At 45.2% G+C, this 20,296-nt stretch overlaps 1 protein-coding gene across 1 annotated transcript; it reads left to right on the top strand.

Annotated features, from left to right (window-relative positions):
- Positions 1-1,161: 1,161 nt before the first annotated feature.
- LOC123140798 (high-affinity nitrate transporter 2.1-like) lies at positions 1,162-2,896 on the top strand. Its single transcript, XM_044560080.1, has one exon. The coding sequence runs from the start codon at positions 1,162-1,164 to the stop codon at positions 2,686-2,688; it is 1,527 nt and encodes a 508-aa protein (XP_044416015.1). The 3' UTR covers positions 2,689-2,896.
- The last annotated feature ends 17,400 nt before the right edge of the window (positions 2,897-20,296 follow it).

Raw genomic sequence — 20,296 nt, 5'->3', positions numbered from 1 at the left:
GAATAGTTTTTCAATCATCAAACATTCATTCAAAATGCTTCTCTTTTATAGGAAAAAAACTCATCCACTGCATGTCTTAGTTGTTCTCCATTTATTGGCATGTCTAGCATTAACTACCAAGGGTGTCATGCCCTAAAACTTCCATTAACCATGAAAGCACCTTTCTCACGCTCGAGCTCAAATGCTCCTAGTATTAAAAATAAAATCAAAAAATAGAAAAATATTTCAAATTTTATGTTTTTTGGGAATATTTTAAGAAATGTTTGGAGTGCTTGCAAAGTTTCATCATGTAATCACATTGGTGAAAGTCGTGAAAAAAACAATCAGAGCTCCAAAATGCGTTTGAAAGTAACATTTTCGGAGCATCAATTTTTTTTCTTGCCACTACTTCCACGAATCTGATTACATCATGAAACTTTGCAACCACCCGAAAAAATCCTTAATGTTTATCACCACTTTATTGAATTTACCATCTGTGACCGGATTAAATGCGTTCGAAAGTACCTTTTTTTTTTGAATTTACCATTCATCCATGAGGAGATACTCCACGTCCTACTTTTCTTTTACTTGGTACATTTGAAACGGTTGAGAGGGGCCTAAGGTTGGTCATAGTGGGAAATATACCAGTATCATGCATATGATGATGTGTGAAATATGCACATACCTAAGATATGAGAAAATGTCCAATGGAAACCAAATTGTTGCGTACAACAGCTCCAGGAAAATCGTATTTACATGTTTTTTATACCAATTTACATGTTTGTATAGCATGACATTCCCATCATAATGGACTTCGTTTTATAACCTGTTAAAGCTCAAACGTATTTTTCACAAGTAACCATGATAACTTCAACCAAACAGGCAAACAGCCCTGATAAGTTCAACGAGACAGATGGACGATCTTACTAATTAAGAAACAGAAGAGGTCAAACATATGACTGATGCTGTGCGTTAATTTCAGCATACGACAGAGAACGTGTCAAACTGAAGTAAGGTCCGTGCATGCTATAAATACATGTATCCTTCTAACCTCTTGAGCACCCAACCATTACAACCTAGAGACTTAGCTACCTAGCTCTTGCCTCTTCCGTCCGCGGTGCAGCTCTGAAGAGAGCTAAGTACCAAGGAAGAAGAAGGCTTCGAGCCTCAACAAAAAAGGATATGGAAATGGAGATCGGTTCGACGGGCGCCACAGCAGCATCCACCAACTTCTCGCTGCCGGTGGACTCTGAGCACAAGGCCAAGTCCATCAAAATCTTCTCCTTCGGCAACCCACACATGCGTGCCTTCCACCTTGGATGGATGTCCTTCTTCACCTGCGTTGTATCCACCTTCGCCGCCGCACCGCTCATCCCCATCATCCGCGACAACCTCAACCTCACCAAGGCTGATATAGGCAACGCCGGTGTTGCCTCGGTGTCTGGTGCCATCTTCTCAAGGCTGGCCATGGGCGCCATCTGCGACCTTCTTGGCCCGCGCTACGGCGGTGCTTTCCTCATCATGCTTTCTGCACCAGCGGTGTTCTGCATGTCCGTCGTCGATAGTCCCGCCGGATACATCATCGTACGCTTCCTCATCGGCGTCTCACTTGCCACCTTTGTGTCGTGCCAGTATTGGATCAGCACCATGTTCAATAGCAAGATCATCGGGACAGTCGGCGGCTTAACGGCGGGGTGGGGAGACATGGGTGGAGGTGCCACACAGCTCATCATGCCTTTCGTCTTCGATGCCATCAAGGCATGTGGTGCGACTCGTTTCACCGCTTGGCGCATCGCCTACTTTGTGCCAGGAATGATGTTGGTGGTGATGGGCTTGCTCGTGCTCACCTTGGGACAGGACCTTCCCGATGGCAACCTGAGGAACCTCCAAAAAAATGGTGACATGAACAAGGACAAGTTCTCCAAGGTTCTCCGTGGAGCCGTCACCAACTATCGAACCTGGATCTTTGTCTTCATCTATGGCTACTGCATGGGCGTCGAGCTCACCTCAAACAACGTGATTGCCGGGTACTACTACGATAGTTTCTACCTCGACCTTCGAAAAGCAGGTATCATTGCCGCCTGCTTTGGCTTGGCCAATATCTTTGCACGCCCCATGGGCGGGTACCTCTCCGACCTTGGTGCTCGCTACTTTGGCATGCGTGCCCGACTCTGGAACATTTGGATCCTCCAGACTGCTGGTGGAGTCTTCTGCCTTTGTCTCGGTCGTGCATCCACCCTTCCCACCTCCATAGCATGCATGGTCCTGTACTCCATCTGCGTCGAGGCTGCATGCGGCGCCGTCTATGGTGTCATCCCCTTCGTCTCCCGACGCTCCCTCGGGCTCGTCTCCGGCATGACCGGTGCAGGTGGCAATGTGGGTGGCGGGCTCACACAGCTCCTCTTCTTCACTTCGTCGCAGTACACCACCGGCAAAGGACTCCAATACATGGGCATCATGATCATGGCATGCACGCTCCCCGTCATTCTCGTGCACTTCCCACAGTGGGGCTCCATGCTTGTCCCTCCCAGCATGGACGCCACCGAGGAGGAGTACTATGCCGCCGAGTGGACGGAGGAGGAGAAGGGCAAGGGTCTCCACATGGCCGGACTCAAGTTCGCTGAGAACAGCATATCTGAGCGTGGCAGACGCAATGCCATCCTCGCCGTACCTGCTACCCCACCCAACAGCACGCCACAACACGTGTAATACGTTAGTATCTTCTTACCTCAATGTATACAGTGCGCGTATACATATATACATACGTACCCATCAAGGTGGGGCACCCCATTTTGCCGGTGTGGTTTCCCCGACCACCTGCTTTTTGGGCGCTTATCTAGGCCTTAGTCAATAGTACCTGGGGCTTGTATCATGTTATGCAAATGAGCAATATGAGAATATGCATCGTTTCTTATACCTTGCATATATCTCCTTAATTTCATTGTACTTTCTGAGACAATATTTGTATTTCCCGAGATGGCTTACCATGTGATTAATTTCATTGTGCCTTGCATACATACCATGTGATTGATTTCATTGTACTTGTAAGGGCTTGTAATATGTTACGAGAAAGATCAATATGAGATGATAGGTCAATGGCGTATTCTAGCACAATGGATCGGCACGTACGAACTTCTTGCACGCCAAAGTAAAAACGCGTTCATGACTCCACGAGTCTCTACCTTACGCATGCAAGCGTACGGAAGTACGGTGCGCTTGTGTACTTATTCTAGCGTGATGCGAACTTGGGTACTTCTTCCACACCAAAGTACAGAACCGTTCAAAGAGGGGCTCTATCAACAACAACGATGGCGGTGCTATGCAGGCATGAAAGCGTACGGAGTACTATAATATTATGGGTGATCTATAGCCTAACCTCTCAACAGCGACATGGCACTTGCATTTTCTCTAACCAAGTCAATAAAGTAGTTGTGCTCAAGGGAAAAAAGTGTCAAGTTTGCCAAAAGAACAGGAGAAACAAAATTCAAACGAGTCGGTGGTCCGAATTTCTACCTTTAGATACATTCAGCACGCAAAGAGTTTGACCTGCGAGAGCACGGGTCGATCGACACGTGGTTCACACAGACATGACCGTTTACTAGCTATTTTGACGACGAAGACATGACTGGATCTAAACGCCGTCGGTCCAAGATTCTTAACCTTGGGCAGCTGTTTAAATTTTATGTTTACAAGCTTTTCGTCCTCCTTCAGTATATTGTATGATTTTATGCTATGCACTAATATACACACTTTCAGTGGTGGACTGATCTATATGTAGTTTGTACATGTTCATGCGTGCTCTAGGCAGCTTCTAAGATCTCTACTATTAAAGGAGAATCGAACGTCGTGATGGTTCAACCTCCTCCTTCCCACCTCCCTCGAGAGATCCCGCATAGAAAAAATCGCAGGAGAATCCACGTTGACAACCAACCACCTCGCACCCCCTTACGATTCCCAATTTTCTTGTATAGTAAAAAGAAAAGGAAAAACAAAAAGCACCCACGAGGCCACGACCACGACACACGTACCCCGCCCCGAACTCTCGTCACCACCCAAACTACTCATCGCTCCTCCCACCCCATCTCTCGCGAGAAATATCCCCTACCGTCGTCCAGATCGGAGATCACATCGGTTCTCCTCCACCATGCGCCCGCCTCCCCCCACGGTCGTGACCCGACTCATCCTTCTCTTTGCTCACCGCGCCGGCGCAGGCGCTCACGCCTTCTTAGCGCTCATGCGCCGCCCACGGATAGACGATGGCTTCAGCCGCGTCAACGAGGTCGAGGAGTCCCTGACCCAGCCCTTGCCCTCACCTTCATCGGATGCCTCACCCGTCTCCATGGGGTCGGGTACTCTTTCCCTCCCCTACCCTGCCCTCCCCTAGCGGTGGCTGACACACTGTTCTCGTCTATCTCCCGGGGATGCCCTGCCCTCCCCTGGCGTGCTGGGGACTGATGACCGTGGGGAATTTGATCTTGTGGCGCCCGTCGAACGTCGAGAGGTTGGCACAGCCCCGCCACACACTTGTCCCCCCTCATTAGGATCCTCAATTTCTCATCTAAAAGGTCCTGTCTGCGTGCGCATGCCTCTGGTTTCATCCATGAATTAATCTTATCTTGAAGTGTGGTGATCATGCATGTTTGTTTGTGTTCTCAAGGCATTCAACCTCTGCTTTCGCTTCATGTGCAGGTTTATGTGGATGGAACTACCACCATATCTACCCAGCGTTTTGGTTTGGTCTTGTGATGCTGCCGCACATTGTCTTTCATGTTCCTACTATTTGCCTTTTAGTTTTGACTTGTGATCCCGACGCACATTTTCTTTCTACAACTGTGATATTTCCCTCCTTCATTGATGAATGCAACTGCATGAATGGGACAGCGAAGCCGCTGTCATGAAAATTGCAGAATGATGACAGAGATACAAAGGCGTGAAATAAAAGGCAAATGTGAAGCTCTTGCATCAATCCTCAGACTGCTTCCTGCAAAATTTCCCGCATAACTACAACATGGTAGTCTTGAAGTAAATACTATTTTTGATATTTTCTATGTGTTTTTAGCACAGTAGATAGTTAAGATTGTTTTTCGTCTCAAGTTCAAGATGAGGGCGACAAATTAAGAAAACAGTTTGGTGAGATAGAGTGGCAGGTTTGCTAGAATCACTGTAGCTTCTTCAGTCGCAAACTTTTGCTCATGCCTATGACATTTTCTGGGATTTTTTTTGAGGAAACTATTTTGTTTACACCATCCTATTGACATGTCTATGGCAGCAGTGAAACATAAACGAACACTTCTAGGCTAGATATTATTAAGGTGTACATACATTGATCCTTTACATGGATCTTGCCATCTTTATTTGCCAGTCATTTGAACTATTTGAGAAACTTGAAGGCAAGCTCAAGGAAATACATCATTACCTTTTAGTTTTATTCTTGAGTTGTTGGAATCAATCTGGAAAACATCTTCCTATTGTAGACACAATATTTACTGATTTGTAGTCTTATACTCTGTTTGACACATTACAGAAATACTGAGATTATGCTTATGCCACTGTGCTGATAGAGATTGGCTACTTAATAGTATGGAGAGGACAAGATCGAAAAGGATGGTGATATAAGGAAAGCGGGGAGTGGAAGAGGAAGAAAGTTGGGATGACAATTATAAATAGGTTAGTACTTTGAATCTTTATGCACTGAGGTATTCTTTGTGGTAGAAACAAGTGTTTTAAAAGGCTCATGATTTTGGCGAAACTATATGATGTATGTGTGTTCCTTCACATGGACAAGTATGAAAGGGTACCCATTATGAAATCATAGATCAGTGATGTATCATTTCTTTGTCTTTCATATTGCATATATGGCTCACATGGCCGCACTCTGCAGAATATCGAGTTTGATGATGATGACGATGATTGGAACCAAGAGGAGGAACCAAGTAAGTTTCATTTGATTTTCTGTTCATATGGCGGCTACTGTGACCAGATATGTAAAGTCTGGATTGGTTTACTTACTTTCTTGTATGTTCTATACTTATAGTTTTTCAGTACTTGCTTCTTGTTGCCTCTCAGTGTATCATTAAATAATCAGTTGACCAGTGTTGACAATGGTGCATCGATCCTATTTAGTTCTGGTTCTGTATGCCTCCCCAGCTACAGCTTATACCCAAAAAATATTAGCATACAAATTGATATCGGCTGTGGGAGACTCGGCTACGCCGATAATGCCTCCAATGTGGTGAGTAAATAGCATAAAACTACTACTTTACAGGCTATGGTTCCAAAAAACTACCGGTTTTTAATTTTTCTCAGATAACTACCAAACGAGGGGTCGGCTGTTTCAAAAAACCCAAACGCTGAGTGCTTATCAATTGATTGTGATTATGAAAGGTGGGCCCCATGCGTAAGAGCTCTAATTGTTTGACCATTTGTTTGACCGTTAGGTGTGGGCCTGCACACAAATTTAAGAAAGCAATCTGGTCCCTGCTTTTTTTGCAAAAAGCAATCGGGTCCCTGCTCTCAGACCAGGATCCATTGGTGCTCTTCTCGCTCCCGAGCTGGACCTCGTGGCTCCGCCTCCGGCCGGTGAGCCGCCCGCCGCCGGCGCTCACCGGGGCTCAACCCTGGCCGTTGCCCCGCCTCACCTCCTTCTCTCCTACCTCTCTACGCCCGCCGCCTAGCTGTGCTGCACGACACCGCCGGGCCAGTGGCTGCCTCTACGCCGGCTCCCCATGGCGGGCTCAGGCCGTCGCGAGCCGCGCGCCATGGCTAGGGGCTCGGGCCGTCGCCAGCCGCGCCATGGCCAGTGGCTCAGGCCGCCACCAGTCGCGCGCCATGGCTAGGAGCGTGCCGACGAGCAAGGGCCGCCGCCAGCCGCGCCATGGCCAGGGGCTCGGGCCGCCACCAGCCGCGCGCCATGGCCAGGAGCTCCTCCACCTAGCCCGTCGCCCGACTAGAGAAGCCCGCCGTCGCGACGAGGAACGCGGTGGCCGAGCCGCCGCCTTTCGCTTGGCCGGCGATCTGGCCGCCGGCGAGCTACCGGCGCAGTTCTTGATTGCTTTTTCCAGAAAATATCAGGGACCCGATTGCTTTTTCCAGAAAATATCAGGGACCCGATTGCTTTTTTTAAAAAGATATAGGGACCTGATTGCTTTTTTTAAAACTTACATAGATACTGATATGTGGGTCCTACATGTAAGGCAACAGTCAAACAAACGGTCAAACAAACGGTTCTCTTATGTGCGGGTCCCACCTGTCATAATCATGATCAAGCACTCAGCGTTTTGGGTTTTTTGAAACAGCCGACCCCTCGTTTGGTAGTTATCTGAGAAAAATTAAAAACCGGTAGTTTTTTGGAACCATAGCCTGTAAAGTAGTAGTTTTATGCTATTTACTCCAATGTGGTGGTTGTCATGGTGGACGCCACCATGTCAACTTTAGCTCATCTGGGCGTAGCCGGAGCGATTTCCTTCGCAGTTCAAGTCCGGGAAGCTTTTTATGTGCATGCATGTAATCTCGTTTTGCTCGGTCCCTAGCATTATTAATTATATTTTTCAGCCAATAACAACCATGTAATGTGTGCATGTCCATGTCTTGGTGTAATTCTCGGTTAGTTAGATCTGACTGATGCATGTGCTTCGTGGGATGCCACGAATCCAGTGCAAGCAGCGTCGCTGTGGCTGGGTTCAGGTGGACATGGGATGGTTCATCCGATATACCTACTCACTAGCTACTTTCTCTCTTTTTCAGTAGTATTTTAAACGACAATACTTGACCATATAAATAAGAGAAAAAAACCAGAAAAGGCTGCAAGATTTTTACGCAATGCAAATCACTTATCTGCGTGCTCACATGTGTGTAGGCGTGCTTGTTCTTTCGTGTCCAAATACTGGTGTAGTGTTGTGAGAGAGATCCTGGAACTTCAATTTTTGTCATGTAGTTTCTTGAGTCGTATACATCTTGTGTCCTTTAGATACATCATGTGTACAGGGAGCAAGCGCCACATTGCTATATTTAATGCTTTGGTGTGCTCTCACGCTCCAAGCCATTGTCCCACGCTCCAAACTGCAGATATTGACTATGATATGAAATTGTAATTGCTCGTAATTTAAATTTTTGACACAAGGCAGGAGCCAAGAATACTAGCTTGCCTGAGAGAAGATACGTAAGAGAGTATATTAATTTACCTTTGGAGGGAAGAGTATATAATTTAAGACTAAGGCACATATGTGTGACATGGAAGCTCTTAACAATGGTTAGCATATGGTTGCCAAGTTATTTCTCTGGTTCATCTCAAATTGAGCGTCTTGATACTTCATATGAAAATTTGGTTGTAAAATTTTGTTTTCCTCAAGACACACTTTTTGTATGAAAGAAATATGTATAAAATTCCTCAAAGCATTGTAGATAAGCAGGTTCATATGTCTGAGTGTCTGACATGCCTTTCTTTTTTTCAGTTTTTCCTGCTAGAAAGAACGCAAGTGACTTATTTAATCTCAGAGATATGTCCCCGTTATCACTTTTGAGGAATCATTGTTCCAGGCACACAAAATGTTGACAAATGTATCATTTACAATGACCATTCAATTGTAATTTCAGTGCCACGTCATAAAATTTCAACTCACCAGTTCAGCCCCTTCCATAAGGTAGTTCTCTTTCTATGACCTGAAATCACAAAATCCATTGCATGTGATTTAGTCTTCTATACCAGGATAGCAAATTAGCAATTGTAAATGATTACCTATGGCAGTGAAGTTATGTGTTGCTACAAAATCTTTCTCTGCCAGTCTCAACGGGGCGACAAGGTCATCCAGTTTGTTCATTCCTTCAATTCTTTTTGCTTTGCAGATATTGCATCAAAGGTCGGAAGTGAACCGTGCAATACATCAATCTAATATTAGTTATAATCGGCTGACCATGTAGGATGTACCACTTGTGATGTATTACACTCCATATTTCCTTACATTTGTGGCGTGAAATTTTTATTCCTCTCATTTGTCCATTTTTTGTTATATCACTTAAATTGGTGAATTGGAAGTTATGTTGTTTCAGATGCTTAATGTGTGATGAAGCAGATGGTGTTCGGAAATCCAGCATCTGACTCCTGGTTTTGGTCTTAAGATTGCAGTAAAACAATGGAACAACCATGGTTCACTGCAAAATTTACTTAATACAACTATAGGTAGAAAATTCTGAGAGGAGGAACATAATTGATCTTCATTAGATCTACTTCAATTACCTAGAAAAACCAATAATTTGTTTTAAAAAAATGTTCTTCCCATTAGGTGCCTAGAGTTTTAAGTGTTTTCCACTAGCACTATGTAGCCAGCCTTTCTTTATGAGTTATTCGTCCAACAAGGAAAATAAAATGCTAGAGCGAAAGTAAATCTTCGGAACTGAAATCACATATTGCCATGCTAAACGCATATTTTTGAAGTAGAACATTTCATTGTGTCCATATACTTTTTTTATTCCGTGGCAACGCACGGGCACTTAGCTAGTGTATCTAGTTTGTATATTTGTATATGGTATGTAAAATAAGAATATGCTAATATCATAACGAGGAAACATGGAGGTCGTATCACTAACCAGGAGCCATGGACAAGTGTTGGATCCTCCTACACATACGCATGCATTTCTATTGGAAAGTGGTGGCCAAAGTCCTCGGACAAGGTCATGTGTATCCTTCTCATCTCAAATGGGTGCAACGTGTATACGTTTTGGTGGTCAAGTTGTAGCCTCATGGCGGTGACGCCTGTATGGAGACTCTAAGGATGTATTCTTGTGAGATATTTGACCTAATTTGGCGAATTCTTGTGCTACGGATAACAACGTGTATAACTTATTTCATGTGGTAGTTGAAGGTTCATACGACCGTGATCAAGCACGTGATAGATCTTGTCAGTATTTGTCATTGGGCCAAAGATGATCTAGAGAATAGGCACAATCCTTGGATGTACGTGCCATAGTGTGCCGACCGAAGAGGAAGGGGATTGTGGGCGTGATTAATCTTCAAGTTTCAAATTGGGGACCTTTTTCTTAAACAACTACATGAATTTTATCAGAAATGTGATGTGCCATACATTAATCTTATCTGTCAAACTTATTATTACGTTGTGGTTTCCTCGTGCTCTTGGTCGTGGGCTCATTTTGTTGGTGTGATGCCTTCTCTCCCTTTCGCGAACTTACCGTGTCATTACTCGGTGCATTCCAGAAAACAATTTTGGGGACTCTTCTCATATGGCCTCATTTAGAATATTTATCTTGATGGTATGCTTGCGGAGATGGATCTTACTTTTAGACTCCCTCTCCACTCAAGCCTATACAACATGTTTGGTTGGGGGTAACTAGAGTCAGGGAATGGGAATTTAAGGGGTACGAGACTTCAAATCTATTGTTTGGTTAGGGGATTTGGGAATTTATAAAGGAATAGGCATGGGACTTGAGACTCCAACTCCCACCGTTTTATTAACAAGGGAGGGGGTGGGAGTTGGGACGGAATTGTTTCAGTGAGTCAATATCTTAACCCTTCGTCATAATTATGTTCACTTCCCTGGTCTAGTCTCTCGTCAGTTCCCATGAACCAAACAAGGGAATACAAATTCTCCTCAAATTCTCACACATAATTCCTATCATGCGCCAAACAGGGGATTGGGAATAAAACGACTCATCCCATGTCTAATCTCAATACAACTCCCTACACTAAACTCCCATTCCCCTTCCCAAATATTGTCAAACACACTGATAGGGAATTTTAACAATTTGAGGGATTATTGTATTTTTAGAACGACGTGGGGCACTGATTTGTATCCGTCTAGGATCCAACATTTCATGTATGATGGTCTTCAAGTGCCATTTTTTTCCTTCATAAAATTTGGAAATGTGAAATCCTCTCTTAGATCAAAGTTTTCCCTTGGCTTTTTGTTGGGTGGATCGCCTTAACACTCATGATACGATGATAGGGCAATCATTTCCGATGTTCGGGGTTTATCATTTCCGATGGAACATTTGGAAGGAGTGGAAACAGCTTTATTTTAAGCATGTGGTGCCTTCTTTTTCTTGGTGCAATATTCTATTTAAAGAAGAGCTACCCCTCATGGCCCATAGGGTTCAAACTTCTTCTAGATCAACCCTCTTGACTTGGTTAGACGCCTTGATGCAAAGCTCTCCATGGGGATCCTTGCCCATGTATACTTTTGCATATGTTCATATAATAATAAAAATTAACCATGAGGGCTTACCGCGTTGTTCACGGTCCCAAAAAAATGTGTATACTCCTGCATGTTTTTTTGGGGGGGGGGGGGGGGGGGGGGGGGGAGTACAATCATGCGTGTTAAGGCCAAGATTATTATTCTTAATATGTGCCTTGTTTTTTGTTGCTTTTCATAGTGATTTGTATCATACATCCAATAGGGAGAGGATTTGTGTTGCGCATGTGTGGGACCACGCATAATTTTTTTCCATCTGATTGCCTCGTGATTCGGAAATTGGTTTGGTGTTTGCATGTGCTTTAGCCCTTAATTACCTTAGATAGGGCCCATGCGCTCAGCTTTTCACATCTTTTGGCAGCTCCACCCATCTCATCTCTCATACTTTTTCTTTTGACTTTCTAATTTAAATCCATATCTTTTGAACAGAAGTCTAATTTTATGTTTCGTTTGCATATTCGTGTTCCTTGCGACGAGGACTTTGAAACAAGACCACTCTTGAATACATTTTGACAAGTTTGGAAAACTTCACCAAGTTTCACCTACTAAAAGTTGCTAGGAACGAACGATAACACCAAGTTTCAAAAACTGAAATTTTTGTGTATGTGCTTAATATTACAACTATCAAGCTTTAATACGAAACTTAGTAAATTTAGAAGTTGTCATAATGTATTCAAGAGTGCTCTTGTTTGAAAGTTCTCATCGCAACGAACACAAATACACAAACAAAACTTAATTTAGACTTTTGGGTCAAAAGATATAATAGATTCGAATTTGAAGATAAAATAAAAATATATGAGAGGTGGGGTGGGTGATGCATACAGCTCTGTCAAAATCAATCATACATGCATTGAACACCCCCTGCGTGCTGCTACCAATCTTCACATTCAGTATACATTTTATCTACTATGACTATAAGGATGATGAAATGAAGGCCCTAGGTACTTTTTTTTGCGGGTAGTACAACTACTAAATGAACGACAACTAATATGGAACGGAGGGAATACAAGACAAACTATAACCGTGCACGCATATAATTGACCCTAGCTGCAAGTAGATGCTAACGTGCACCATGGCCCGGCCGTACATGCACATGCAATAGTGCTAGCAACAGCAGGGGTATTTTCCTTGACGTTTAATAGCTAAGTATACAAGTCTAGTGGGCAAAGCTCAGCAGTGACAAACTAAAAGTTGGTGAAAACGATTGTTGTGCCGGTTGTTTTCCGACCTCCACTACATGTCAATGAAATTGACCAAAGGGGGCCTTTCAGCGTGTTAAGTAACAAGGTTGATGAAAAAGACCGGTAACCGCCATATATGAAGTTGTCTCTGTTGTGACATCAGCTGTATCTAACGGCCTCAATAAGAAAGAGAACTACTGCGAAAGGGAGACTTTCTGCGGAAAGAGGACATAACTACTATCTTAGCTAAATTACAAATAAATCGTTGGCATGAATTAGTGCTTAGTTAAATAGAGTTATTATACCGGAACTTTATGAAGGACTTGGATACGTTTCTTTATTATACCGGAACTTCTGACGTATGTGGTGATCACAAAGAGAAATGCATCCCCATTGAATATGTGACGGCCGCAAAGCAACATATAACTAGATGATAACTAATGCATTAATGTAAAAATGGGTTACTATATATTTTAAATAGATTTGATTGTGTAGAACATTAACACTAATAATGTGAACTGGAACTAAAAATACAAATAAACTTTGTGTATCTTTTGTATTTGATAATTGTATAGTTTTAAAATATTTAATATAAGTAGCATAATACTCCTGCATGGATGCATGTGTGTGATATGTATGCGTGCTAAGAAAGATAGTTTTATTGCTGGATCATATTTTATAGTTATATATGATACCATGTGATTGAGATTGTTGAGTGCATTACACGGTTTCTTTCCACTCCAGAGATAACTTCATGGCGTGTACTCCCTCCGTTTTTTTTACTCTGCATATTAGAGTTGACTGAAGTCAAACTTTTTAAAGTTTGACCATGTTTATAGAAACGAATATAAATAGGTATCATAAAAAAATTATATGATGTGAAAGTACATTCAATAATGAATCTAATGGTATTGAATTGTTATTGTATATGTTAATGTTTTTGTCTATAAATTTAGTCAAAGTTTACAAAGCTTGACTTTGACCAAAGCTAACACGCGGAGTAAATAAATACGAAGGAAGTATTAAATTTGACCCCCCTGATAGGTAGGAGGTGATGCATGTTTGATACTCCCTCTGTAAACTAATATAAGAGCATTTAGATCACTAAAATAGTGATCTAAACGCTCTTATATTAGTTTACGGAGGGAGTACGTGTTAATTAGACAGATGAGCTCTTTTACATGGCACTTCAGCTTCACCAAACCCCTGTGAGAACACAAACGCAACATAAGATACTCCTCTTGCACGTGCAGCGACTATGATACAACATCGATAAATATAATATTATGGGCTGAAAAAAAGGGTCGGTGATCTTTAGTCCGAAGTCTCATTAAATTGCATCAACTCAGTGTGGAGATAGGGCATGTAGAAAGCTGCACTGCAAGTTAGTCCTACGGATGTTGAAGGTAAGAAAAAAAATAGAGATACCATTGATCAAAACAAAGATTACAAGGGTGTGCACAATGATGTTATCTTAGGGGTGTCACGTAGGATATAAATGCTGAATTGGAGGAGTGATGAAGCATAAGAAAAGGTTTGCCTTCTCTTAATTAAGAAATAATCTCTTAACAACAATATCGCTTGCCACATATTTTTAGGGATATCTACTTATCAGAGATAAGACTAAAAAATAACCCAGTGTACATAATTGTTTATTGTCTTCTCTAGATTACATGGTGGGCTTAAGATAAGACTACCTTATCAACCACTGTACATGAATAAAATTGCAATTCTTGAGGGCGACCGACAAACCCTGGCGCCCCCTCACGGGCGACTCTAGGACACAAACCCTAGCCCAACTATCCCCTATCCCCCTCCTCTCCCCGCCGCCACCTGAGAAGATCACCGGCATCCCCTAGTGACTGCCAGTGAAGGTGGCAGTGAGGTTTATGCTGCCCTCTGTCACTTCTAGGAGCTCTGGATGCTGGGTCGGTGGCCCTGGGTGCGAAGTTGGCGTCAACCTCTTCAGGCGGGTGGTATTGTCTGGCCCTTCCGGTCGTATGGGTAGTGGTTGGTAGCGGTGACTCCTCGCGGTGTGGTCTACTCCATGGGCTGCACCAGATCTATATCCCGACACTCTCTCTCGACTCCATCTGTCCTCGTCGGTTGTGGATCTGGCTGCCTCCAGGCCGCCAGATCGGGGTGGGCTGTGGGCGTGATCCATGGTGGAGGAAGGCCTGGGATGGGCAAAACCCCTGGTCGACCTCGCGTCGACCTCGACGTCGATGGTAGCTTCTGCTCCGTTCTCCTTCTTGAGGGGGCGGTTGATTCCCCTCCTCCACCCACCTACTCCTCCCCAAATCCCGGGTGGAAACCCTAGCCGCGTGTGGTCGAGCGATAGTGGTGCTCCAGCATCGTGATCTTCTTAAAGACGCTGCCTTTGGATTGGTGGTGTGGATGTTCTTCGAGTCATCAGCATCGCTGGCGGTTGTGTGTTTTCTGTGGGGCGTCGCTAGAAGTGGGTGTGAGGTCGCCTTCACACTTCCACTATTGTGGTTCGCTGCCAAGCGGCATTGTGGGTTGCTGGTTGGTGATGGTGCTCCTATGATGGGGCGAGGGGAGATACTCCGGCAGTGTGTGAGGAGAGATAGTGGTCTCTCCTCCGACCTCGGCTCGGCCATCCTGGCATAGACGACGATGCTCCTTCCTACAACGGTGTTACTCTCACCCTCTCTCTGGTGTGCCTCTATGGGCGTTGATCCTCTTTGGCATGGAGTTCATCCTCGACTTGATCTTGCTATTTTCCTCGATGACAGTTGTATTTGGGCTTCTCTGTAGATAGCATCTGGGTACTTGTTGCCTACATTTTTTGCATGTATTAAGTATGTATCTTTGTATTCAACACCACTGTATCCCTAGCCGGTATCTTTGTATTCAACACCACTGTATCCCTTGCCGGTTTATGGCTTCATTAATTTGAAGTTGGGCTATATGCCCTTTCTCTAAAAAAAGGCATTGTATATGCCCTAAGGCGTGGTCACAACCACCTATGTTATACTCCCTCCACTCTGTGATATTTTTTTTTTCATTTTTTCATTTTATAATGTATTGTCTATAGTTTTCTCAAAATTCAACTGCTATAAAAATTGACAAAGTTTATCAAGGAAACATCATCATCATCTTCATCATCAACAACAACAACAACAACAACAACAACAACAACAACAACAACAACAACAACAACAGCAACATCAACAGCAACAACAACAACAACAACAATGATAATAATATAAAATATAAAACATAAAAATAAATCCCATGCCGTTTCTAATAATATATACTATTTGATTTAGATATGTATATTTTTTCCCTTTGGTGGTGATCACCCAGAGTGATGCATCTCTTATTGAATTTGCCAAGTTTACAAAGTTACTTCTGCATCCAACATCCAGTGTTTCCATAACATTGATGTTTCAAACTCCATCTGCGTCGAGGTTGCATGAGGCGCTGTCTATGGTGTCAACCCCTCCATCTCCAGACGCTCACTCGGGCTCATCTTTGACATGACCGGTGCAGGTGATAATGAGGGCCGCGGGCTTGGGCATCATGATCCTGACGCAGACACTCCCCATTGTACTCGTCAATTCGCGCACTTCCCCCGGTGGGGCTCCATTCTTGTTCCTCCCAGCACCAATGCCATCGAAGACTACTACATCGTCTAGTGGACGAAGGAGGGGAAGGGCAGGGCCTCCACATGTCGGGCCTGAACAACATCTCTAAGCGTGGCAGACGCAATGCTATCCTCGCAGTATCAGTGAAACCACCTAGCAACACGCCAAAGAAAATGAGCCGTCAGATTTTTACCCCGAAATAGGCGGACACCCCCATTTGGTTGGTGTGGTTTCCTAGACCAATTGGCTTTTGGGGCGCTTACCCAAACTCCCCGTAATAACTGGTGCTTATATCATGTTATGAGAAAAGTAATACTCCCTCTGTTTCTAAATATAATTAAGTCCTTTTAGATATTTCAATAAGGACTACATACGGATGTATATAGACGTATTTTAGAGTTTAGATTCATCCATTTTGCTCCGCATGTAGTTCATATTAGAATCTCTAAAAATACTTATATTGAGGAACAGAGGGAGTATAATAGTTTGCTTATCCAAACCCACATTATCGGAGGCCTTAATCTATAACACAGGCTTGTAATATGTTATGAGAAAGGCAAAAGAATAGTTCGCTTTGTGCCAAAAGAAAATATGTTATGAGAGAGATCAATATGTGAACATTCATCGTTTCTAATAGAGTGAATTCCACATTTTATCCCCTATATATGCATTTGTGACACTAATTACCTTCTCGAGTGGAAATTCGTCTAGAATTCTGCTTTTAGAAGCTTTGGAACCTCGTTTTCTAATGCGTCTCATTAGGTAAGGTGCGAGGTGAGCCAGGGTCCAAAAATATCTGGATGACGATGAAGAATGGAACGGAAGGACAAGAGAAGTCTAGACATAATCGTCAATGTTGCCCTCCGATCTTTACAGATTTTTTTACGAATCATTGACGCTGCATGCTGACCCTATCTCTTTTTTCTGCGGAAATGTGATCCTATCTAACATAAAGGAAAATGCAAAACTGGGGTAAAACCGTGTTAAAAGTCTCCAAAATCTGATAATTCAATATAAATTCTACTAAATGGGCTAATATGTGTCACAAATGTACAACTACATGGTAAAAAGTGGAAATCACTCTTTCTAATACACCTTGCATATTTCTCCTCAATTTCGTTGTATGTGCATGTACTTGCGTGCTTCTGTGGCTTGATTACTACTACACGGCCTTCGTACATTATACCGCCGCGGCAGGTTACGAAAGTGGAAGATACTGCGAAGAGTCTTGCAACTTGTACTACTTTTCCTTGCCCCATATCAGCTATAGTATATAAGATCATGCCACACACTACTAGCTAGTTAATTAGCACATATTGATCAAATAGCTAGCTCTCGAATATGTTTCTTAATTAGCAGGCAGATTACGCAGTGATTATTAGAGAAAAGGGGTCCAACGCGGAGATTAAACATGGAGATTTTGTATACATATTCTAGCTAGCGTACATATTCCACACCAAACTACAGAACCATTCAAAGAATTGACTCTAGCAGTCAAACGCATGACTTCAGTAGTCTCTACGTTCTACATGCAAACGTACGGCGGTACGCTGCGGTTGCTATGCATGAACGCGCACGGAGCACTAAAATATTCTTGGGCCCTGAACTCTCGGTAGCGACAGGAGTGCATTTTCTCTAAGCAAAGTCAGTAAAGCTGGTGTGTTCTAGAGAAAATGTCAAGTTCTCCTAAAGAACAGGAAAAAACAACAGAGTCGGTGATCAGAACATATACTTTTAGACAATTCAGCACGCCGAGAGTTTGACATGCAGGAGTGCGGATCGACGCGGTGGTTGATACGGACATGGCTGCATCAAAACTTCTAGTCTTGAATTCTCCTTCTTATTGTGTTTTTAAATCTTCTTTGGCCGGTTGTTTTCGGACCTCCACTCCATGTGTCAATTAAATTGACCAAAAGGGAACTTTCAGCTTGCCAAGTGACATCAGCCGTATCTGATGGCCTCACGTAGAAAGGAAGGTGTGGTGAAAGGGAGGCTTTGTGCAAACATAGAGGACAATTAATATATCTTAGCTAATATGTAAATGCTTGTAGTTAAATAATTGAAGTTTGCCTTTCAAAGACTCCGTCTCAACGTATGTGGTGACCACACGAAGAGATGCGTCTCACACTGAATATATTGAATAAGTCAGGGATGCAAAATTATGTATAATTAGATGATACCTCACGCGTTGCTACAAGATTAGTTGCAATATTTTAATGAGATTTGATGGTATAAAACATTAATAGTTGGATTGATAATATGAGAACCGAAACCAAGAATATATATGTTTTATTGCATTTTATTATTATATTGTACTACTATATAACGAATATAAGTAGCACAATAGAGGAACAATAATACACTACCCCAGAGAGTCCCCGACTCCCGCGTCGCCCGAGCCGGGCGACTCGGGGGAAACCTAGCCGCCGGCGCCCCGTCGCCCGCCCGCCGCTCGTGTTAGTAGTTGTGTTGCTGCTCACGTAGATAGCTGACCAGGGGACATGCATGCAGCATGATCCCCACTAACCTACACACGATGTGCACGTCGCGCTCCCTGTAATCCAGCGCTCCGTGCGCCCCTGTAACCCTATATATACATGCGATATAGATCGGCAACACCCAAGGTGCTCTGCCTAATCCTCCTACTGTCTACATGGTATCAGACACCGGCCTCTCCCAGCGCATGTAAGCCTCTTCCGCTGCCGTTTCTTCTCTGGCGAGCATGACCACGCCGCCGCCTCCTCCACCACCCCCTCCTCGCCCCAGCCGTGGCCTCACCGACGCGCTTGAGGATGCCGCCTCGGCCACCCCTCGTCCCACTGCACCTTCCCTCCTTACTCCGTCCGCACTCGGACTCGGAGCTAACCCCGGCGCCCTCGTCACCGGCGCACCCTCTACGGTGACCACTGCCATCCCTACCTCCCCGCTCGCCGCAGTCTTCATCAACCACCATGTTCCCATCGTCCTGACTCTGCAGCCCCCGAACTTCTCGCAGTGGCGCACACTGTTCGAAGTCATGTTCCAGAAGAGCGGAGTCCTCGCTCACCTCAACGGCGCCCCGTGCCGTGCTGATCCGGCGTGGCTTCAGGACGACGCCCACATCCTCTCCTGACTCTACACCCGCGTGAGTCCAGAGATCTTCGGCCTCATCCATCAGCGGCATGCGACTGCGGCGGAGGTCTGGGCCTCCATCATCTCTCTGTTCATGGAGAACCAGGAGCATCAGGCGGTGTTCCTCACGACGGAGTTCCGCCGCATCGAGCAGGGCTCCTCCTCCATCATCACCTACTTCGGTCGTCTAAAGGAGTGCGCCAACCGCCTCGCTGACCTCGGGCAGTCCGTGACGGATCGGGAGCAGGTTCTGAACATGTTCCGAGGTTTGCACCCTCGCCTGCGTTATGCCATCCCCATTCTCACTATGCAGACACCATTCCCTTCCTTCCTCCGCTGTCGTGCGTTCCTTCTCCTTGAAGAGAGCCGCCAGACCGCGGACACCACCTCCGAGATGGCGCTCCACGCCGCCCGCACACCTGTGCCACCCAACTCCAGCGGTGGCGGCAACCCTCGCCGCCAGGGAGGCGGCAACTCCGGCGGGGGCGCAACCGCGGCAAGGGCAAGGCCGTGGACACCTCTGGTGGTGGCTCCCACTCTGGCGGGGCGTCTTCGTCGCGCTCCCCCGCCCCTGTTACGCCATCCAACGTCGCGCCTTGGACCGGCATGGTTCATGCGTGGCCTCTGCCGTGGCGCCCACATGCTCCGGGCGCGGGCGTGCTCGGCCCACGCCCTGGTGCTCCACACCCCTTCGCCGGCATCGCCTTGCACTACTCCAACGCGCCTCCCAGCAACGGCGCTCCGCACCCGATCCCGGCGACCACCCCTCCCGTGCAGTGGACTGCCGGCGCTGTGCCGCCGCACCCGCTCTACGGGGCGCCGTCTACCGGTGGAGCGGGTGGCCAGTCGCCTGCTTGGGACCAGTTTGCCCTCGTGCACGCTCTCAACAGCATGCACGTCCAGCAGCCGCAGCCGGCGCCTCCAACCGCCGACTGGTACCTCGACACCGGCGCCTCCGCGCACATGGCGTCCTCCTCTGGTATGCTCCTCTCATCGTCCCCCTATACTTCTTCTGATGGGAGCTCTCTCGCCGTAACACACACTGGACACACCTCCATTCCCACCACCACCTCTCCTCTCCACCTACACAACGTCCTCGTCTCCCCCTGCCTTCTCAAAAACCTAATCTCCGTCAAAGCCCTAGCTAAAGATAATCCTGTTAACGTCGAATTTGACGATCACGGTTTTTCTGTTAAGGAACGAAGGACGAAGC

The sequence above is a fragment of the Triticum aestivum genome, chromosome 6D (genome assembly GCF_018294505.1).
Source record: "Triticum aestivum cultivar Chinese Spring chromosome 6D, IWGSC CS RefSeq v2.1, whole genome shotgun sequence".
In the NCBI taxonomy this organism is placed as follows: Eukaryota; Viridiplantae; Streptophyta; class Magnoliopsida; order Poales; family Poaceae; genus Triticum; species Triticum aestivum.
Note: the sequence above shows the minus strand (reverse complement) of the source record. Positions and strands in the feature narration are given on the sequence as shown.

Bases quoted from the DNA above. Each gene is read 5' to 3' on its own strand.
- LOC123140798 (XM_044560080.1), top strand. From the start codon at position 1,162: ATGGAAATGGAGATCGGTTCGACGGGCGCCACAGCAGCATCCACCAAC.